General features: G+C 45.8%; 1 protein-coding gene across 2 annotated transcripts in view; it reads left to right on the top strand.

Annotated features, from left to right (window-relative positions):
* myo5c (myosin VC) overlaps positions 1–23,645 on the top strand; it is a 128,417-nt gene that overhangs the window by 28,499 nt on the left and 76,273 nt on the right. Inside the window, exons 5-13 of one of the 2 annotated variants that reach the window (XM_078241360.1) lie at positions 949–1,105; positions 3,253–3,396; positions 5,886–5,967; positions 6,451–6,558; positions 10,954–11,060; positions 13,684–13,949; positions 18,466–18,547; positions 18,733–18,873; positions 23,448–23,573. In XM_078241360.1, coding sequence (XP_078097486.1) covers positions 949–1,105; positions 3,253–3,396; positions 5,886–5,967; positions 6,451–6,558; positions 10,954–11,060; positions 13,684–13,949; positions 18,466–18,547; positions 18,733–18,873; positions 23,448–23,573 — 1,213 coding nt within the window. Of the gene's footprint in view, positions 1–948; positions 1,106–1,618; positions 1,746–3,252; positions 3,397–5,885; positions 5,968–6,450; positions 6,559–10,953; positions 11,061–13,683; positions 13,950–18,465; positions 18,548–18,732; positions 18,874–23,447; positions 23,574–23,645 lie in introns of those variants that run through there. The other variant, XM_078241361.1, reaches the window with a different exon arrangement.

The following is a 23,645-nucleotide window of genomic DNA, read 5'->3' as shown; positions in this document are numbered from 1 at the left end:
TGATATTGTTTTAAATTTTAAAAACTGTGTTTATTGTATGAAATTACAATGAAGTCATTGCTAATTATAAAGCTATTTGAAAATGACATTAAATTAAGAATCATAGAAACCCTACAGTGCAGAAAGAGGCCATTTGGCCCATCGAGTCTGCACCGACCACAATCTCACCCAGGCCCTAACCCCATATCCCTACATAATTACCCGCTAATCCCTCTAACCTACGCATCTCAGGACACTAAGGGGCAATTTTAGCATGGCCAATCAACCTAACCCGCACATCTTTGGACTGTGGGAGGAAACCGGAGCACCCGGAGGAAACCCACCCAGACACGAGGAGAATGTGCAAACTCCGCACAGACAGTGACCCAAGCCGGGAATCGAACCCAGGTCCCTGGAGCTGTGAAGCAGCAGTGCTAACCACCGTGCTACCGTGCCGCTACTGCTGCTGCTGCTCGTGCCTCAGTTTTGCCATTGGATGTATTTAGAATCATAGAATCCTTACAGTGCAGAAGGAGGCCAATCGGCCCATCGAGTCTGCACTGACCACAATCCCACCCAGGTCCTATTCCCAAAACCCCACGTATTTACCCTGCTAGTCCTCCCGACACTAAGGGGCAATTTAGCATAGCCAATCCACCTAACCCGCACATCTTTGGACTGTGGGAGGAAACCGGAGCACCCGGAGGAAACCCACACAGACACTGGGAGAATGTGCAAACTCCACACAGACAGTGACCCAAGCCGGGAATCGAACCTGGGTCCCTGGCACTATGAGGCAGCAGTGCTAACCACTGTGCCACCGTGCCGCCCTATTTGTTTGTGTTTGTTTCAATCTTTAATTTGTTAACCTCAACATCAAAAGATAATAAGTGGTTTTATTTTTAGCGATGTATAAATTAGATTAAGGTATGTTGCATAATGTCGTCTTCCCATGTCTCCGAATGTTAGGAAGAATAGGAACCAGTCTATTATTGTAAGTGGAGAATCGGGTGCAGGGAAGACGGTATCTGCTCGATATGCGATGAGGTACTTTGCCACCGTTAGTAAGTCCAGTAGCAAGGCTTGTGTGGAAGATAAAGTCCTTGCATCAAACCCTATAACAGAGGTAAGAAGCAGCAAAGTATCTCTAATAGTTAAGAATGGTAATACCTGGGAAGGATCTCGGAAGAAATTATAACCCATGAGTTTATATTATCCGCCCCATTCCATAGTTAATTACAACAGCGCAATTGTTCCGTTTTTTAATTTTCTGTGATGGGATGTGGGCATCATTTCCTTCCCTAAAGGACGTTCGTGGACAAGGTGTGTTTTAACAACAATCAATGATAGCTTCATCGACATCTTTACTGAAACTAGCTTTCAATCCAGGTTTCAATTAATTGATTTTAAATTCCACCGGCTGCCAGAGTGGGATTTGAACTTGTGTCCCCGAGAGCATTAGCCTGGTTCTCTGGAGCACTTGCCCAGTGATATTGCCGCCTCTCCTAATGCCATGTATAACATGTATTAACATGTCACAATATACATCAATGATTTGGATGAGGGAACCAAAAGTAATATTTCCAAATTTGCTGATGACACGAAACTTGAAGAATAGGAACCAGTCTATTATTGTAAGTGGAGAATCGGGTGCAGGGAAGACGGTGTCTGTTCGAAATGCGATGAGGTACTTTGCCACCGTTAGTAAGTCCAGTAGCAAGGCTTGTGTGGAATATAAAGACCTTGCATCAAACCCTATAACAGAGGTAAGAAGCAGCAAAGTGTCTCTAATAGTTAAGAATGGTAATACCTGGGAAGGATCTTGGAAGAAATTATAACCCTTGAGTTTACCATTATCCAATCCATTCCACAGTTAATTACAACAGCGCAATTGTTCCGTTGATGAGAATGTGAGTAATGAGGAGGATGTTAAGAGGCTTCAAGGTGATTTAGACAAGTTGAGTGAGTGGGTAAATACATGGCAGATGCAGCATAATGTGGATAAATGTGAATTTATCCTCGTCAGATGCAGAAACAGAAGGGCAGAGTATTATTTAAATAGATTGGGAAATGTTGATATCCAAAGGGACCTGGGTGTCTTAATACACAAGTCACTGAAGACAAGCATGCAGGTACAGCAAGTAGTTAGGAAGGTATGTTGGCTTTCATTGCAAGAGGACTTGAGCACAGGAGCAAGGATGTCTTACTGCAGGTTTGCAGGGCCTTGGTGAGACCACACCTGGAGTATTGTGTGCAGTTTTGGCGTGAGGAGAGTTTGGGTCGACTGGGCCTGTATTCACTGGAAATGAGAAGAATGAGGAGGGACCTAATTGAAACGTGTAAAATCCTGACTGGGTCGCACAGGCTGGATACAGAGAGGTTGTTTCCTCTGGCTGAGGGTCTCCAGACCAAGGGGTCACTGTCTCAGGATACGGGGTCGGCCATTTAGGTCTGAGATGAACCTGTGAATTTCTCTACCGCAGAAGGCTGTGGCCTTCAAATCACTAAATATATTTAAGAAGGAAATAGATAGATTTCTACACTCTAAAGGTGTCAATGAGTATGGGGAGAGAGCAGGTGTATGACATTGAGATAGAGGATCAGCATGTTCATGTTGAATGGCAGAGCAGGCTCGAAGGGCCGAATGGCCTACTCCTGCTTCTGCTTTCAAAGTTTCAGGCCGAAACCCTACCACCTCGCCCGGCCCGGAATCAGGGCGGCCGAGGCTCCCAGAACGGAAACCTCCATTGGCCTCGGGCCGGACTTTACAATCTCACCCAAGAGAGGTCGTCGACTCCCGCCCTCTATGTTCAATGTAATTTTAAAAAGTTTTGTTTTAGCTAACCTTTTATGCCATCAGTTTTAATTATCGGTATAATCTACATGCCTGATGGACAATGATAGTCACTTTTTGGGGTTAGTGATTATGATATTACCGGAGACGGTTCTTCACAGAATCTACCTCCGATATATTAACATCATACTGGCTAAAGTTAAGCTTGGAGTTGATATTGGTAATAGATATTGGAAAGGGTAAATATCCCTCTATAAATATTATTAGGGCTAACTGCCCTTATAAAGGATAAGAAGTCTCACAACACCAGGTTAAAGTCCACCAGGTTTATCTGGTATCACGAGCTCACTTAATGAAGGAGCCATGCTCCGAAAGCTTGCGGTACCACATAAACCTGTTGGACTTTAACCTGGTGTTGTGAGACTTCTTACTGTGCCCACCCTAGTCCAACGCCGGCATCTCCATATCTTTGTTTCCAGGCTATCGGAAACGCAAAGACGACACGCAATGATAATAGCAGCCGCTTTGGTAAATATACAGAGATCAGTTTCGATAACCGATATCGAATCATCGGTGCGAATATGAGGACGTATCTGCTGGAAAAGTCAAGGGTGGTGTTTCAGGTAAGAATGACATTAGGGTTAGAGGGTGTTAATGCCTCATCGATTACATTGTTGGGGTTTGCTCATGTCAGTTGCATTGTTAAGGTTAAACAGGTCATGGGTCTTGAGCTTGTCGATCATTTATTCTGGACCAAGATGCCATCAACAAATCCAGGCAGCAGGCAGTCCAACCTCATTGTCACTACCGTGGCTATATTCGTGGCCAGGTAACCCTGAAGAGGAATCGGGTTTCCAGGGACTGATGGGCACTACAAGGGCTGGGGTGGTAACGACATTATACTTTGATGAATTAAGTTTCCTTTGACGTTTTGATTTTAGTTACACTAGGGGCTGTCACCACCCCACCCCCCTCTCATTTTGTGCAATTTATTGATTATTGTTTCATTAAAAAGAATATAAACAGGGGATAACTGGGATACTAGGTTGAGTAGGAGCAGAGCTGTGATACTGAACAAGGCAAAAATCTCTCTCAGTAAACCAAGTTCATAGATCACAGAATCCCTACAGTGCAGAAGGCGGCCATTCGGCCCATCGAGTCTGCACCGACAACAATCCCACCCCCGGCCCTATCCCCACAACCCCACACATTTACCCCGCTAATCTCTGTAACCTACACATCCCGGGACACCAAGAGTCAATTTAGCATGGCCAATCAACCTAACCCACCCATCTTTGGACTGTGGGAGGAAACCGGAGCACCCAGAGGAAACCCACGCAGACATGGGAAGAACATGCAAACTCCACACAGACAGTGACCCAAGCCATGAATTGAACTCAGGTCCCTGGAGTTGTAAGGCTGGTGTAAGGCAGCAGTGCTCGCCACTGTGCCACTGTGCCCACCGTGCCAAACCAAGTTCTGTGTCTTGGTTTCCACTTCACCAGCTGGCCTAACATCACGGCTGCTGCTTGCCAAGTGATCCCTCGATTTGGAGCCAGATTTAAGTTGTCCCCGTGTACCCCCTCCCCCACCGAACCCCAACAGGAAATGGGAAAACCACAGAAATCATCAGTAGCTCTTTGTGGACCACGTTTTTCTAGGTCAGTAGCGAGTACCCTTTCTTCGCCACTGACCCCAAAATCCAAGCCATTGTTTCCAAGGCCAGTGCCTTGGCCAAGGATGCTGAGGCAGATTCTAGTGTCTCAGCTGATTTGTTTGAAAATGGATCTATGTAACTAAATTGAATGAAGAAGTTGGCATTCTAAAGCTTAGAAATCATAGAAACCCTACAGTACAGAAAGAGGCCATTTGGCCCATCGAGTCTGCACCGACCACAATCCCACCCAGGCCCTACCCCCATATCCCTACATATTTACCCACTAATCCCTCTAACCTACACATCTCAGGACACTAAGGGCAATTTTTAGCATGGCCAATCAACCTAACCCGCACATCTTTGGACTGTGGGAGGAAACCGGAGCACCCAGAGGAAACCCACGCAGACACGAGGAGAATGTGCAAACTCCACACAGACAGTGACCCAAGCCGGGAATCGAACCCAGGTCCCTGGAGCTGTGAAGCAGCAGTGCTAACCACTGTGCTACCGTGCCGCCCAATTAGAATATTACTGAAAAGAAAGGCATGTTGCCAAAGCCTTTCAACCCAGACTCACCAGGATAAATGCAAGAATGCCAAATTTCAAACAATCTACAGGACAAAAGGGTGCTGATTGGTTGACAATTCGACTCAGACTGGCTGAAGTATTGCGAAGGAGAAAGTAATGGTGGCACAGTGGTTAGCACTGCTGCCTCACTGCGCCAGGAACCCCGGTTCGATTCCTGACTTGGGTCACTGTCTGTGCGGAGTCTACACGTTCTCCCCGTGGGTTTCCTCTGGGTGCTTCTGTTTCCTCCAACAGTCCAAAAGATGTGCTGGTTAGGTGCATTGGCCATGCTAAATTCTCCCTCGGTAAACCTGAACAGGTGCCAGAGTGTGGCCACTAAGGGATTTTCGCAGTAACTTCATTGCAGTGTTAACATAAACCTACTTATGACACTAATAAATAAACTTCTAATTGGGGAAATAGAGGCTCCTCAAGCTCCCAGATAATTGATAAAGGTACAAGGCTTGAACTTATCTGCTTTATTTGCAAGGAATGCAAAGTGAACTTTGCATATAATGATTGGTTTTAATGTGTTGATGATGACATTTCTATCTAGTATAGTTTTAATTCATTTTTTTTCTAAAAGAATTAATTGATCTATACTTCTAACTAGTTGAACCACTCTGAATCTAACAGGGCCAGCACACTGAGTGAACTAGGATATTGAAGGAAACTCCAACCGGATAACCTCATTTCTTCCACAGCTTTGTATTCTAATGTGGTGCAAAATCACTTGTTAATCTTCTGTATCCTACTTTTGTGCAAAGATCTTATTTCAAAATCATTGTGAAATGCGGTCTTATGATATCTAATGTCAGTTCATATCAGTGCACTTGTTTGTACTTGGCCTATTGTAATTAGATTCCAACTTCTATTTAATGAATCTAGGCTGAAAACGAGAGAAATTACCACATATTCTACCAGCTTTGTGCTTCTGCTGATCGACCTGAGTTCAAGCATCTGAAATTAGGTAGGCATATTAATAGCAAACTGTCTTGACAAATCTGTATCATAGGAACTTTATTATTCTGTGTACTGTACTAATGAGGGTCTGTGTTATAACTTTGGGGGCGGCACGGTGGTTAGCACTGCTGCCTCCCAGGGTCCTGGGTTCAATTCTGGCCTCGGGTCACTGGCTGTGGGGAGTTTGCACGTTCTCCCCGTGTCTGCGTGGGTTTCCTCCGGTTTCCTCCCACACTCCAAAGATGTGCAGGATGATTGGCCATGGAAAATTCCCCCTTAGTGTCAGGGGGATTAGTCGGGTAGATATGTGGGGTTACGGGGATAGGGTCTGGGTGGGAATGTAGTTGGTGCAAGCTCAATGGGCCAAATGGCCGCCTTCTGCTCCGTAGGGATTCTGTGATACTTTATAATTAGGCCAATTTCTTGTGAAATAAAACTTCCATAAGTTGTCATGAACGTTTTCTGATTTGATGTTTTAAATTATTTACAGGTCCTGCAGAAAACTTTAGTTATGTGAACATGGGTGGAGATTCTGTCATTGACGGTGTTAATGATCAAACCGACTTTATCGAAACACAAAAGACGTTTTTACTGCTGGGTGAGTGAACATGAAGGCGCAGCTTCCCAGATGGCCCAGTTTGGAACTGTTCCAAACTCAGCAAGGATTCCGCGCTGGGTTAACTGATCTCAGCTGCACCATCGGTTAGGACCCGACAATTTGTGTCAGCATCTTAAGAGCTACAAAGGTGAAAATCAGCTCCGATTCCTGCTCCTGTTCACCTACCCTGCGGGAAAGTATATAGCGAGATATCGAGTGAGATGGGCATCAAACCGGCAAGCATCATAGAGTCCCTACAGTGCAAAAGGAGGCCATTCGGCCCATTGAGGCTACACTGACAACAATCCCACCCGGGCCCTATCCCCGTAACCCCACATATTTACCCTGCTAATCCCCCTGACACTAAGGAGTAATTTAGCATAGCCAATCAACCTAAACCCGCACATCTTTGCGAATGTACACCTCCATCCTCCCCTTAGCAAGGCTCACTGTGGAAAGAAGAATAACCACTTGAGTGAGCTGTCAAAACGCAGCTAGGATTGTGCAACCATAATCCAATGTAGAAATGGGAGTAGCGCAGAGATTTATGAATGTCTCTTAATGAATGAGTAAAATGTATTTCACATTTTTCCGTGTGGTATTTCTAATGGTACTGAAACTTAATGAGATAATTTTAAGCTCCCCTCTTTGGGAAACCAGGTTTGGAAGGCTGGTAACTTGGTCCATGCAACAATCCGACTGCATGGTTGTGAGACACCTGCTGAAGACAAAAGGGCAAAATTTTAAAATATATATTTTATATATAATATATTTTAACTGGAGGTTTGGCCGAGGAATCCTTGGGGCTTTTCTGCTGGGCCAACTTAACAGCAAGATGGACATGAACCAGAAGAGACTAAATAAAACCAAGTTGGTCTTTTTCCCAAGTTGAGACAGAGATGCTTCCTCCCATTCCCAAGACTATGAGGCCCTCCCAACCCCTCCCCCCCCTTCTAGATTATTTATCTCCAGGTCCCCTCTACAGCTCTGCTGCTTCCTGGTATCCCGCACCTGCCTGCCAGCTAGCTTTTTTGATTTGATTTATTATTGCCACATGTATTAACATACAGTGAAAAGTATTGTTTCTTGCACATTATGCAGACAAAGCATACCGTTCATAGAGAAGGAAATGAAAGTGTGCAGAATGTAGTGTTACAGTCATAGCTAGGGTGTAGAGAAAGATCAACTTAATGCGAGGTAGGTCCATTCAAAAGTCTGACGGCAGCAGGGAAGAAGCTGTTCTTGAGTTGGCTGGTTTGTGACCTCAGACTTTTGTATCTTTTTCTCGATGGAAGAAGGTGGAAGAGAGAATGTCCGGGGTGCGGGGGGGTCCTTAATTATGCTGGCTGCTTTGCCGAGGTAGCGAGAAGTGTAGACAGAGTCAATGGATGGGAAGCTGGTTTGCGTGATGGATTGGGCTACATTCACCCCTTAAGGTTTGGGCCAGAGTGCTGGCAGGGTCTACGCTGGGAGTTAAAGCCTCCTTGTGGCATGGAGGCCAAGCAGTTTGCCATGCACCTGAACTCCCATCCACACAGTTTTCAGTTGATATTTAAAATCAAGGCTTAAAACCTATGTACATTTCCATAGTTGTAGAACTATTTTTTAAACTAGGCAATTGTCACTGATATATTTTAAATTGGACTAGATCTCAATCTTCTCTAAAATGTTTGGTTTGCATCGCATTAGCAAAAGCAGGGCTCTCCACTAAATCTAAATTTCATTAGGTGCTGTGGTGCTTAAATGGTAATCTTTGGACTGCTTTTTTGATTTTGGTAGATGACCATTATCATAGAATTATAGAGTCATACAGTACAGATTGTTATGAAATGTTACAAGCTACAAATGCATGTTTCAAGAAGCCTTTATTGTTCCTTTGTACTCGCTGCCAGAACATTGGTAGAGAGGAATTTAAAAGTTTAAGTTTATTTTTTAATCACAAGCAGGCTTACATTAACACTGCAATGAAGTTACTGTAAAAATCCCCTAGTTGCCACACTTCGGCACCTGTTCGGGTTACACTGAGGGAGAATTTAGCACGGCCATTGCACCTAACCAGCACGTCTTTCGAACTGTGGGAGGAAACCAGAGCACCCGGAGGAAGCCCACGCAGACACAGGGTGCACGTGTAGACCCTACACAGACAATGACCCAAGCCAGGAATCTAACCCGGGTCCCTGGTGCTGTGAGGCAGCCGTACTAACCACTGTTTCACCATCATTTATTGATTAATATTTTAAACATTTGATAGATAATGGTGCTGAGAATTGACAATTTCCGATTGGTAAATGGGAATACAAATCAGAGAGAGAGAGGGAGAGGAACTTGGAATTTTTGTATCATGTCTCTCACAACCTCCAGACGGCCTAAATGGTGTTATGGACATTAACCTTTACAGTGAAGTGCTTTTCTGAAGTGTAGTCACCCTGTTAATGTTAAAGGACCCTCTGCCTAACTCACAGCGTTCTCAGTCCCGCAATCACTTTGTTTCATTGTGAGTGCCACAAACCTGGTGGGCTGACGTCACTGCCAATTTACACAATTGAGTTAGACAGCTCACTTGAGTGCAGGATCTTGCAAGTTTTGGTTCTACCATACAAGAGGCAGCTTCTCTGTATTGCCGCAAATAAACTGGTCTTGCAGGTGCAGTCATAACCTCTTCATTTAAACAAAGCAAAGTTTATCGTACAAGACACAAAGAAAAAACAAATCAGAAACCAATAACACATAATGTGAGGTTTGAATTATAAGGAGAGGCTGGGCAGGCTGGGACTTTTTTCCCCTGGAGCATAGGAGGATGAGGGGTGACCTTACAGAGGTGTCTAAAATCATGAGGGGCATAGAAAAGGTGAATAGCCAAGGTCTTTACCCAGGATAGGAGTGTCCAAAACAAGAGGGCGTTGGTTTAAGGTGAGAGGTACATGGATGGGAAAGGTTTAGGTTTAAGTTTTATTTATTAGTCACAAGTAGGCTTACATTAACACTGCAATGAAGTTACTGTGAAAATCTCCTAGTCGCCACACTCCGACGCCTGTTTGGGTACACTGAGGGAGAATTTAACATGGCCAATTCACCTAGCCTGCACGTCTTTGGACTGTGGGAGGAAACTGGAGCACCCGGAGGAAACCCACACAGACACGAGGAGAATGTACAAACTCCACACAGACAGTGACCCAAACCGGGAATCGAACCCGCGTCTCTGGCGCTGTGAGACAGCGGTGCAAACCACTGTGCCACTGTGCTGCCCTGTTTAGAGGGATATGGGCATTAGGAAACCCGATCGGCATGGATGAGTTGGGCTGTAGGGCCTGTTTCTGTGCTGTATTTCTCTATGACTCTTGGACTATGGATGGAATTTTCCCATCCTGCCCGCCATGGGAATTGTGGCAGACAGGACATGGACCATGCAAAGGTCCATTGAACTGGGGCGGGATTTTCTGGTCATGGGTGAGCGCAGCCGGAAAATCCGCGCTATGACTCTAATGGTTAGCTGATTGTTCTATCCCAGAAAGTCAGTTGGTGAAGGGTGATACTGGAGCCAATCTTTACTCAGTCTTCGGGTGGAATTTTACAGCCCCATCAGAGTGGGGTGGGACCTTAAAATGTGGTGAGCTGTTTGAAAGCCCATTGACTTTGGCGGGACCGGAAAATCCTGCCAGCAGGAGAGGTTGTAAAATTCCACCCTTAGATTAATTTACAGAGTGGAACATGAAAGGCGTAAACTTCCTAACTCATCCACACCAGTGAATCACCTGTCACTATATTCATACTCAGTAAAACCGCAATTGATGCTCTCCAACTGCATATAATGAAACACTATTAATATGCAGTTAGATCAACTCCCCGTTTAAAAAACATGTGAAACTATTTTCACCCAATTACTGTGTATATCAACAATCTAAAAATTGGAAATATTTCTCTGGTCAGTATTTCTGGTAAACTTGTAAGAAGTCTGTTTTTGAACACACAAAGCAGTGAAAAGTGAGAGTAAAATTTAAGCTAAAGTTAGAGACAAAAAGACTCAACAACAACACTTCATAATTAGTAATCAATATAAAGGTTAATAGACAGGCCGGATTGAACTTTAAAATGTTTAAGCCTGCGGTTGATAGTAGAATCCAGATAGAGTCCAGCCAGAATTTTACCTGCCCGTCCACCACAGAATCACAGCAGGTGAGGGGCGGACCATGGGAAGGTCTGTTGACTTTGGGTGGGATTTTACGGTTTCGGGACGAGCGAGGCCATAAAATCCCACCCTATGTCTTTAACAGGCTGATTTCCTTATTCGTTAAGATTTATTTTCTGTGACATTTCATCACCTGGCTAATTTTGGCTCACGACAGCTTTCAATAATTGTGCTCCTCAAATCTGACCCGAATTAAATCTGTGTTGCAGGCTTGAATGAAGACTTTCAGATGGATATCTTCAAAGTGCTGGCAGGGATTCTGCACTTAGGAAATGTAGGAATCAGAGCTGTAGGCGATGAGAAATCTTCAGTCAAAGTAAGTTGTGGCTCTCAAATCTTCAGTATGTTCTTGTATGCTGCATTTCAGCGAAGCTCCTGACTTGAAAAGAATAGTAAGAAGTTTAACAACACCAGGTTAAAGTCCAACAGGTTTATTTGGTAGCAAAAGCCACACAAGCTTTCGGAGTTAGGAAGTTTACACTCACCTGAAGAAGGGGCTTGCAGCTCCGAAAGCTTGTGTGGCTTTTGCTACCAAATAAACCTGTTGGGCTTTAACCTGATGTTGTTAAACTTCTCACTGTGTTTACCCCAGTCCAACGCCGGCATCTCCACATCTTGAAAAGAATAAACATTCCAGGTTAAGATTTTTTTTCAATTGAAGGTCCTTTAACTCTGTGTTTGATTGTATTCAGTGGACCAAGTCTCCCTGTCTCCGAATCCTTGGAGATTGGGCAAATGATTGGAAATCCACCTTGGGACTCTGTGGAAATCCTGATGCCCGGACTTTTGTGGGAATTGTCCAGGAAGTTTCAACTTCCAATGACCTATTCTCCTGCTCTCCAGGAACCTCTGTCAATGTCTCCGAGACTTCAGACAATTCCGCTTAACTGGATAGTTTCTCAGGAAATGTTAGACAGATTAAAGCTTACTCGAACATCGGGATAACTACACTACTGACCCACCCAATCACCACTCCACACCCCTCTTCCTGACTACCGTCCCCAACCTGCTCCTGTCTCCCCCACAAACTTTCCAACTACTACTCCTACCACGTGACCACACCCCACCCCACCTGATAACCAACCTGACTTGACCATCCCACTGAACTGATTACCCTTCCCAATCCGACTCGACTACCCTCCTGACCCAACCCAGCTACCCACTGACCCCCTACCCAGCAACCCACATACCCTCCTGATGCATTTGCCCATCTCACCTAGCTACCCATTCGCCCACCTCACGCACCTCACCCCCGAACCATCCAATCCCACAAATTCCTACTCTCCAACCATCTACCCTCTTACCCTCTATCTTATCCACCCCCCTCACCCCCTCACCCACACACTGAACCTGGACCATTAAACTCAACATATGGCAGCCATTAAAAAGGGGACATGTTCTGTCTGCCCCCAACTCGACTCTGAGGGAGGGTGCTCTGTGGAAGCTGTGGTTGGCACACCCTGGTAGAAATCATAGAAACCCTACAGTGCAGAAGGAGGCCATTCGGCCCATCGAGTCTGCACCGACCACAATCCCACCCAGGCCCTACCCCCACATATTTTACCCACTACACAGCAGTGCCAAGTCGGGGGAAGTTAAGAGCAAAATGTCAGCCCAGCAATCATTGCCACTGCTCCGAAAATCTGGACTATTCTGTTTCTGTCCTTTAAGAAGAAATGTTTAACAGAGAATCCGTTAACAAACAGCTGATTGAGATGATGAAAGGGGAGAAGGTACAGCAGAGATTTAGCAAAATGGTTGTCCAGATGAGGGGAGAAACAGATTAAGTTGCCGGAATTCTCCCTCCTTGTCCGTCACGGAATCGGAGCGGGTGAGGGGCGGACAACAGAAATGTCCGTTGACCTCAGGTAGGAATTTCCAGTCTCGCTCGAGCAAGGCTGTAAAAACCCCGTCCAATGTGTTGAGTCTGAATGACCCTTCTCCAGAAGGGTCTACAGTGGTAGAAGGCTCACTTAGACTCGAAACGTTAACTCTGGTTCTCTCCACAGATGCTGCCAGACCTGCTGAGCTTATCCAGCATTTTTTGTTACAGATTTCCGATTTAATCTGGTTAGGGAATTGATTTATGTGGAGAGACTCACTGGAGAAGCTTGGGTTTTTTTCCCCATTGAGCAAGGATGGTTAAGGGGAGATTTAATAGAGGTGTTCAAAATTAATGATAAGAGAAAATGTTTCCACTGATAGGAGCGTTGCCAGAGGACATGGATTTAAAATAATGAGCAAAAGTTCCAGGTGATGATGGAATTTTCAAAAGCTGTACTAAATCTGAAACCTTCCGGCTCTTCACGTCGGCAGGATCTTCTGGTCCCGCCGACAGCGCACTCCTGGCACGGATTTCCTGGTGGCGTGGGTTGGAATCAATGGGAAATCCTGTTGAAAACGGCAGGACCAGAAGATCCCGCCATTGGCCAACAGCGCACTGCCTCCCGCCGCCAAGAATCACGCCATAGGGAAGCCAGACAATCTCACCCATACTGTCTGAAAGCGTGGCGGATACGGATTCAGTGGGAAAGTTGGGCAGGATTCTCTGGCCATTCACACCAGCGGGATTCTCCTGTTCCGCTGCAGTGAACATAGATTTGGCTGAACGCTAAATTCTCCGTCCTCTCTGGTAGCGGTGACGGGGCGTGAACGACCGGAGAATTCCGGCCTTTGTATACAGCAACAGGAAAAAAATTGCAGACCCAAGTGTTGGTCAGTGGGGGCATGATGGACCAAATGGCCTCCTTGTGTGCTATATTAATCGGTCCCGTAACTATTCGTGCTAAGTCATTAAGTGGCAGTCAACGCAAAACCTTTACACAATAATGTTTTAATTAATTGTGAAGAAATAAGAGTGCACACAGCAACTCAGAATGTAATTTGAAGAATTAACCTGTTATAACCCTCACTGTCGTTTATTGAATTCCATCAAACAGCACGATGATTATCACCTGAAAGTATTTTCCCAACTCCTGGAGATAAAGCTGGAGGAAATGGCTCATGGGCTGTGCCACAGAAAGATTGCGACTACCTCAGACACTGTGATCAAACCCATGACCAAGGTTCAAGCTATCAATGCCAGAGATGCTTTGGCAAAACACATCTACGCACATCTGTTCAGCTGCATTGTGGATAACATTAACAAGGCTTTACGGTTTTCTGGCAAAAAGCACACATTCATTGGTGTTCTGGACATCTATGGGTAATGAAAATATCAAATAATTGTCATGCATGTTGCAGGGAAATGTCAGGACTTGTTCTGGGAGCTTCCGTTATCTGTTTAGCCAAAGTTGTGAAGCCTAAAATTTGGCTTAAATTTAAAGTGCTCATCGACAAGTGAAAGCCTTTCTGGGTAAAGACACATTGTGAAGTTAATAGTTCAATATAGAGGTTCGGGTGGTTGATTGATGGAATGGCAAGCTTCTCACAGCAAGTGAAGAGGCAGCCAGGATTTTGAGGTCCCATTTCATTCACGTGAAGCCAATAAGTTACAGTGCACCAAACAGACAACCCAATGCAACTTACTGGATCGAGGTCTATCGATCTACGTCCACTTCAGCCACAGCTTGGAAAATTCTGGTGGCTGCCGTGGTGTACCGCAGGAGCTCCGAGGGTGGGGACATCCCAGTACAAGCCAAACCACGATTAGTTCAAATGAAAAATGGCAAATGGCGTCCTATTTAAGCTATTGTACCTCTATTTGAATATTAATAAATCCCTACTGCTGGAACAGACTTGCGCTTTGGATTCTTGGTGGTAGGCCCCCTTTGCTAGGGATCCAGTGCATTGTCAATGTTAACAGGGTGGTATTGCCATGTCCCCATTTTGAGGCTGTTAGTACCAGGCAAATCAAATGAAAATCCACAAGAAATTGAGCAGGGATATAGCAGCAGTATCCAGGTACAGCAAGTAATTAGTAAAGCTAATAGAATGTTATTGTTTATTGCCAGGGGGAATTGAAAAGTAAAGTTTATTTATTAGTCACAAGTAAGGCTTACATTAACACTGCAATGAAGTTACTGTGAAATTCCCCTAGTCGCCACACTCCGGCGCCTGTTCGGGTCAACGCACCCTAACCAGCACGTCTTTCAGACTGTGGGAGGAAACCGGAGCACCCAGAGAAAACCCATGCAGACACGTGGAGAATGTGCAGACTCCATACAGACAGTGACCCAAGCTGGGAATCGAACCCGGGTCCCTGGCGCTGTGAGGCAGCAGGGCTAATCACTGTGCAAAAATAGGGAAATTATGTTTCAGTTACATTTTAAGAAGTCTCATAACACCAGTCCAACAATCAGTTACATAGGGCATTGGTAAGACATCTGGGGTATTGGGTACAGCATTGGTCTCCTTTATACAAGGAAAGATGTAAATGTGATTGAAGGAAATTAGGAGAGCGAGAAGGGGTCATGAGAAGACCTTGGCGGGTAAGATTAACGAGAATCCCAAGGCTTTCTACAAATATGTCAAGAGTAAAAGGATGAGATGTGAAGGCATAGGACCCTTAAAAGGTGAAGGGGGAAAAGTTTGTGCGGAACCGTTAGAAATGGCGGAGGTGCTTAATGAATACTTTACCTCGGTATTCACGGTGGAAAGGGATCTGGGTGGTTGTACTGCTGGTTTGCGGTGGACAGAAAGGATCGAGCATGTGGACATAAAGAAAGAGGATGTGTTGGAACTATTGAATGGCATCAAGGTTGGTAAGTCGCCGGGACCGGATGGGATGTACCCCAGGTTACTGTGGGAGGCGAGGGAGGAGATTGCGGAGCCTTTGGCGATGATCTTTGCATCGTCGATGGAGACGGGAGAGGTTCTGGAGGATTGCAGATGTGGTCCCTATATTCAAGAAAGGGAACAGGGACAGCCCGGGAAATTACCGACCGGTGAGTCTAACCTCAGTGGTTGGTAAGTTGATGGAGAGGATCCTGAGAGACAGGATTTATGATCATCTAGAGAAGTTTAGTATGATCAAAAGCAGTCAGCACGGCTTTGTCAAGGGCAGGTCGTGCCTTACGAGCCTGGTTGAGTTCTTTGAAAATGTGACCAAACACATTGACGAAGGAAGAGCGGTGGATGTGGTCTATATGGACTTCAGCAAGGCGTTCGATAAGGTCCCCCATGCAAGACTTCTTGAGAAAGTGAGAGGGCATGGGATCCAAGGGGCTGTTGCCTTGTGGATCCAGAACTGGCTTGCCTGCAGAAGGCAGAGAGTGGCTGTGGAGGGGTCTTTCTCTGCGTGGAGGTCAGTGACCAGTGGAGTGCCCCAGGGATCTGTTCTGGGACCCTTGCTGTTTGTCATTTTCATAAATGACCTGGATGAGGAAGTGGAGGGATGGGTTGGTAAGTTTGCTGACGACACCAAGGTAGGTGGTGTTGTGGATAGTTTGGAGGGATGTCAGAAGTTGCAGCGAGACATAGATAGAATGCAAGACTGGGCGGAGAAGTGGCAGATGGACTTCAACCCGGATAAGTGTGTAGTGATCCATTTTGGCAGATCCAATGGGATGAAGCAGCAGTATAATATGAAGGGTACCATTCTTAGCAGTGTAGAGGATCAGAAGGACCTTGGGGTCCGGGTCCATAGGACTCTTAAATCGGCCTCGCAGGTGGAGGATGCGGTCAAGAAGGCGTACGGCGTACTAGCCTTCATTAATCGAGGGATTGAGTTTAGGAGTCGGGAGATAATGCTGCAGCTTTATAGGACCCTGGTTAGACCCCACTTGGAGTACTGCGCGCAGTTCTGGTCACCTCATTACAGGAAAGATGTTGAAGCCATTGAAAGGGTGCAGAGGAGATTTACAAGGATGTTGCCTGGATTGGGGGGCATGCCTTATGAGGATAGGTTGAGGGAGCTTGGTCTCTTCTCCCTGGAGAGACGAAGGATGAGAGGTGACCTGATAGAGGTTTACAAGATGTTGAGAGGTCTGGATAGGGTAGACTCTCAGAGGCTATTTCCAAGGGCTGAAATGGTTGCTACGAGAGGACACCGGTTTAAGGTGCTGGGGGGTAGGTACAGAGGAGATGTCAGGGGTAAGTTTTTCACTCAGAGGGTGGTGGGTGAGTGGAATCGGCTGACGTCGGTGGTGGTGGAGGCAAACTCGTTGGGGTCTTTTAAGAGACTTCTGGATGAGTACATGGGATTTAATGGGATTGAGGGCTATAGATAGGCCTAGAGGTAGGGATATGATCGGCGCAACTTGTGGGCCGAAGGGCCTGTTTGTGCTGTGGCTTTCTATGTTCTATGTGATAGAAACAGTTCAAAGAAGTTTTCCTGAAATAATTCCAGGAGTGGACGAATTATCTTTGAGGAAAGGTTGGAGAGGTTAGATTCGTATCCACCAGAGTTTAGAAGGGTGAGAGACAACTTCATTGAAACCTTTAAGATCCTGAGGGGTATTGACAGGGTGGGTGTGGAGAGGGTGTTTCCTCTTGTCAGAGAATCTAGAACTAAGGGTCAATGCTTAAAAATACAGAGTCGCTCATTTAAGACAGAGATGAGGAGAAATGTTTTCTCTCAGAGGGTGGTGAGTCTGGAACTCTATTCCTCAGTAGGCAGTGGAAGCAGAGTTATGAATATTTTAAGGCAGAGCTAGATAGATTCTTGATTAACAAGGGGGTGAAAGTTTATCAGTCGGCACGAGTGTGGGGTTGGAGTTCTAAGCAGATCAGCCATGATCTTATTGAATAGTGGAGCATGATTGAGAGACTGAATGGTTTACTCGGGCTCCTTGTTCTTATGTTCGCATGCCCTGTACTGGGAACCATCTGAAATTCAGATTTAAATTGCAAACTTTGGATATTTTCGACTGTCTTACTGCAATAGTTACCTGGAAAATGTTAGAATTTAAACCACTTCTAACTTCTGGGTGACTGGGGTTACGGGGATAGGGCCTGGGTGGGGTTGATGTCAGTGCAGGCTTGATGGGCCGAAAGGCCTCCTTCTGCATTGTAAGGATAACTATAGTACTGACCCCACCCAAACACCCATAGTATTCCCCACACCACCACACCCCCCACAAGACCCTCACCTACCCCAGACCCACATACCCCCTCACAGCCCACCTGACCACTCCCCCCTCAACCCGCCAAAGCCCCACGGGAACACCCGCCTTCCTCTAAACCTTTAAACCTACCTGCTTTACAGAAGGTAGTGCTGTAAAAAGGGGGGCGTGGGAATCTTTCTCCCGACTCTCAAAAACTCGACACAAACCCCTTGAGAACTCACTTCACTGCACTATTCTTACCCGGGCTGATTTTGGAAGGGCAGGTGAGAAACGTGGGGCTGCATTTCAGGGTTAGTAATTGACAATCCGACTACATTTGCCACTCCAGAGAAGTTAGGGGACAGCACGGTGACACAGTGGTTAGCACTGCTGCCTCACAGCACCAGGGAACTGGGTTCAATTCCAACCTTGGGTCACTGTCTGTGTGGAGGTTGCACATTCTCTCCATGTCTGCGTGAGTTTCCTCCAGGTGCTCCGGTTTCCTCCCAGACTCCAAAGATGTGCAGGTTAGATGGATTGGCCATGCTAAATTGCCCCTTAGTGTCATGGGGACTAGCAGGGTAAATACGTGGGGTAATGGGATAGGGCCTGGTTGAGATTGTTGTCGGTGCAGACTCGATGGGCCGAATGGCCTCCTTCTGCACTGTAGGGATTCTATGTATCATTATTTCTTCCTGTATAAATTTGCAAAATTATTATTTTATATTCACTTAGGTTTGAAACCTTTGACGTGAATAGTTTTGAACAGTTTTGTATAAATTATGCAAATGAGAAACTGCAACAACAATTTAACTTGGTAAGTATTTAAATTGCACGCTGACATTTTAATTCTATTGCCTGCTCATCATTTTGACACTTATTTTAACCAGTTCTGTGGAATGAAAGTGTACAATATGTGAACTTAATCATCATCTGTAAGCTTATCTTACCAGCAATGAAAGAAAATGCAAATTAAACACTTTATATATAAAATCTCTCCAGCATGTGTTTAAACTGGAACAAGATGAATATATGAAGGAAGACATTCCATGGGCATTGATAGAATTCAACGACAACCAACCTTGCATTGATTTGATCGAAGCTAAGATGGGAATCCTGGAACTCTTGGACGAGGAGTGCCTGGTAAGATTTGATTTGATTCGATTTATTATTATCACGTGTATTAACATGGTGAAAAGTATTGTTTCTTATGCGCGATACAGACAAAACATACCGTTCATAGATGAGGAAACGAGTGCAGAATGTAGTGTTACAGTCATAGCTAGGGTGTGGAGAAAGATCAGCTTAATGCAAGGTAAAGTCCATTCAAAAGTCTGACAGCAGCAGAGAAGAAGATGATCTTGAGTCAGTTGGTACATGACCTCAGACTTTTGTATCTTTTTCCCAATGGAAGAAGGTGGAAGAGAGAATGTCTGGGGTGCGTAGGGTCCTTAATTATGCTGGCTGCTTTGCCGAGGCAGGGGGAAGTGTAGACAGGGGGAAGTGTAGACAGAGTCAATGGATGGGAGGCTGGTTTGCATGATGGATTGGGCTACATTCACGAGCTTTTGTAGTTCCTTGTGGTCTTGGGCAGAGCAGGAGCCATACCAAACTGTGACACAACAAGAAGGAAATGGGTTAAATAATTGCTAGCTTTTTTATTCATACATGGGCATTGCTGGCTGGCCAACATTTATTGTCCATCCCTAGTTGCCCGAGGGCAGTTGAGAGTCAACCACATTGCTGTGGCTCTGGAGTCACGTACAGGCCAGACCGGGTAAGGACGGCAGATTTCCTTCCCTAAAGGACATTAGCGAACCAGATGGATTTTTCTGACAATCGACAATAATTTCATGGTCATCAGTAGATTCTTAATTCCAGATTGTTCATAATTGAATTCAAACTCCATTATCTGCCATGCAGGGTTCCAAGAACATCAGCTGAGTTTCTGGATTAATAGTCCAGCGATAGTACCACGAGGCCATCGATGCCCCATAGCTGTCTATGAGAAATTAGGTCAAACAAATCCTTCAGCATGCAAGGGAATTCACCTGGGAATTGTGGCTGAGGAGATTTGATCACAAACGCAGTAGGCCATTGTGATAACCTGTACCAAGTCAGCTGGTGAAGTATGGAACCAGATCGGCATTGTTTTTTTTGAGACTTTGTATTGCAGGTTTACATACATCTGCCTCCTGCCCAGTAACCCAGTGTCCTCTCTATATGCTTTAATAAGCTAAAGAAAATCAATTGAATAAACTAACAAGAGAGGCTATAGTTGAGGCACTGTAACTAACATCAAATGGAATCTTAATAAATCTTCACCCCCACAGATGATGAAGCATCCCTGCTCTCTCAGTGCACACCTGTCAAGGGAGGCCTGAGGCGTGCCAGTGAACACCTCGTATTCCCCCGCCATGACCATCACCTTGCCATGAACATGGCCATGGCAGAGGGGCAGACAGTCAGGTTGGATGACCCCTTCGACTGGCCGTTGCCAGGATCTGTTAATGGTCAGCTTGGTGGAGGCTTAATGAGGAAGTCTTCCTCCCTCCCTGCCCACCCCCCCCCCACCCCACCCCCTCAAGCACCCCACACTACCCCCCCTTGGACTGGGTGAGTGAAGATTAGGAGCTTGTGTCCTCTTCTTGTATGTGTCCTAAGTACTTAATTATACAATGCTGCTTCACCTGAGTATCTGAACAATCTGACCCACCTGCCATTGACACATTGCAACATTTATTTGCTTTTCTATTCTATTAATCGTCTGAAATCGAGGACAGGATTTTGTCCATGGTGTTGAGACCCTTTCGGGGTCAGGTAGAGGTCACAATCCTGGATTGTGGGAAATACAGTCGCCTTGTGGTGATTTTCCTCAAATTGGCTGATTTGGGGGGTCAGAGGGTGGACCAATAGGAAACATTCCAGCTCCCAAGAAGCAGTAGATTGTGTTTCCAGGTGAGTGAGAGAGAGAGAGAGAGAGAGAGGTGCCCTCCTCGAAATTAGCCAGGGGGGCAGGATGTTGCCGGCAATGAATCATTGCACCCAGTCCCCACCACGCCCAAAATCCTGGCCCATCTTCTACCAGAATTGAAATTGTTCCCTTTTTATTTCATTGTCCACGTTTTACTGAGCAGGTACAGTAATAAGTAAGGATATTGGATAGTTTTGTGTTTCTTTATTTTTCTGAGATCACACTCCTTTTCATTGTGTCGTAGATGTTGTGTAGATTAGGGAAGTTAAAACTGAACAGCTGGAAAAGTATTCTGGTCATTTAAGAATCTTTTCCAGGGTAGAAGAATTACCAGGGGGCGCAGATTCAAAGTGACGGGGGGGGAGAGGGAGTTTAAGGGAGATGTGCGGGGGAAGTTTTTCACACTGAGAATGGTGAGTGCCTGGAACGCGCTGCCAGAGGTGGTGGTGGAAGCAGGCACATAAGCAACATTTAAGAGGTATCTGGATGGGTGCATGAATAGGGGGGGAATAGAGGGATACAGACCGAGGAAGGGCAGAAGGTTTTTTTTTAGTTTAGTTGGGGCATATGATCAGCACGGGCTTGGAGGGCCTTGAAAGATATGAACAGCCTCCCTGTCCTCACTGACAGTTACATAGAACATAGGACAGTACAGCACAGTACAGGCCCTTCAGCCCTCGATGTTGTGCCGAGCTTTGTCCGAAACCAAGATCAAGCTATCCCACTCCCTAGCATCCTGGTGTGCTCCATGTGCCTATCCAAAAACCGCTTGAAAGTTCCTAAAGTGTCCGACTCCACTATCACAGCAGGCAGTCCATTCCACACCCCAACCACTGAGTAAAGAACCTATCTTGGACATCCCTCCTATATCTCCCACCATGAACCTTATAGTTGTGTCAGTTTTAATAGAAATGGACCACCTTTCGTTTACTGTTTAACAGCCGGGAAGCCTAAAAGCCAGGAAATGAAAGATGCTCTTGTTTAGCTATGTTATCCTCACACTTAAAAATTAAAGGTCTTTATCTTTTTAAAATTTGAAAATAACGGGTGCAATTCTCCCAAATAATTTTTAAGTGTTGTCCCTAGCAGGAAAAGAGGACCGATTCCAGCTGGGTGGGTTGCTGCAATCCAGATTACAATCCACCCACACTTAGACATTTATTTGGAGCTAGGAATCATTCCCGTCGAGAAAGAGATGTGCGGGACCTAAAGACGCTGGCATGGCTGGCTCCTCGGACACCAGGGCCCACTGCTGCTTCACAGCTCCAGGGTCCCGGGTTCGATTCCCGGCTCGGGTCACTGTCTGTGTGGAGTTTGCACATTCTCCTCGTGTCTGCGTGGGTTTCCTCCGGGTGCTCCGGTTTCCTCCCACAGTCCAAAGATGTGCGGGTTAGGTTGATTGGCCAGGTTAAAAATTACCCCTTAGAGTCCTGGGATGTGTAGGTTAGAGGGATTAGCGGGTAAATATGTGGGGGTAGGGCCTGGGTGGGATTGTGGTCGGTGCAGACTCGATGGGCCGAATGGCCTCCTTCTGCACTGTAGGGTTTCTATGATTTCTATGATTTCCTCCCACAGTCCAAAGATGTGCAGGTTAGGTTGATTGGCCATGCTAAATTGACCCTAGTGTCAGGGGGATTGGCAGGGTAAATATGTGGGGTTTGGAGATAGGATGGGGCTGTTGTCAGTGCAGGCTTGATGGGCCTCCTTCTACACTGTAGGGGTTATATGATTCTATGATCTCCCCCCTCCCCCCCCGCTACTCGCTGGCAAAGACTCCCCCCCCCCCCACCCCCCCCGATTCACTGCTATCAGTGGCACTACCCCCACCCCCCCACTTCAATGAGTGAAACCTTGCTATGGGATTGTTAAAGACCCCCCCTTCCACCCGCCAAGAGTGTGAACCAGATTACCTAACTGTGGTGGGGGGATGGGGGCTGGTGGGGGGTGTCCCAAAAAGGGGTTCTCACTGACGCAACTCGCGTTTGGCCCCTCATACGATTCTCCAGCCAAAATGCAATTTGTGCTTGGGTGGCTGTGGCAGGGCTGGAGAATCACCCCCAGTATATCTGGCTTCTTCAAATACACTGGCCTTTTTGCCTAGCTGCTGAGTTATTTTGCAGTAACTTTTAAAAATTATTTCACGGGACGTGGCCTTCGCTGACCAGGCCGGCCATTTTACTGCCCATCCCTAATTGCCCTTGGGAAGTTGGTGGTGAAGCGCTGCAGTCCATGTGGTGATGATAAGAGGCCAATGGACTCGAAAAACCAAGGGGCACAGTGGGTTCTGTTTGGTGATCAACAATCTCTGGAGTTTTCCAGAATAAGTAATACAGGAAGGGGTTGGAGATGTCAGTCCATAGATATGCGGGTTAGGTTGATTGGCCATGCTAAAATTGCCCCTTAGTGTCCTAAGAGTAGGTTAGAGGGATTAGTGGGTAAATATGTAAGGATATGGGGGTAGGGCCTGGGTGGGATTGTGGTCGGTGCAGACTCGATGGGCCAAATGGCCTCTTTCTGCACTGTAGGGTTTCTATGATTTCTATGGGTGGGAGGATCAAGAGGAATTCGTGAATATTATTTTGACAGTAATGGGTTTGTTTTAAATGTCAGGAGTGTGTAAGTTAAGTTGCGTTTCCTGAATGAACCTGTGTCTATATAATCATACAGTGACTCATAAGCTTGGCGCAAACAGCAGTTTCCAGGTTATCAATATCAAATTGATTTTTAAAATTTCTTCGTACAGTTGCCACAAGGGACAGAGGAAAACTGGCTTCAGAAACTGGAGAATAATTACTTAAATAAAACTCCTCTCTTTGAGAAGCCTAGAATGTTGAGTAAAGCCTTCATCATCCTGCACTTTGCTGACAAGGTAAGAGGTTGCCGGAGTGGCTGCGTTTTCACAGCATCCTTGAGAATCTACGTTATTAACAGCATGGCTGTG

This window comes from Mustelus asterias, chromosome 24, assembly GCF_964213995.1.
Source record: "Mustelus asterias chromosome 24, sMusAst1.hap1.1, whole genome shotgun sequence".
In the NCBI taxonomy this organism is placed as follows: Eukaryota; Metazoa; Chordata; class Chondrichthyes; order Carcharhiniformes; family Triakidae; genus Mustelus; species Mustelus asterias.
This window is presented reverse-complemented; position numbering and strand designations above follow the sequence as displayed.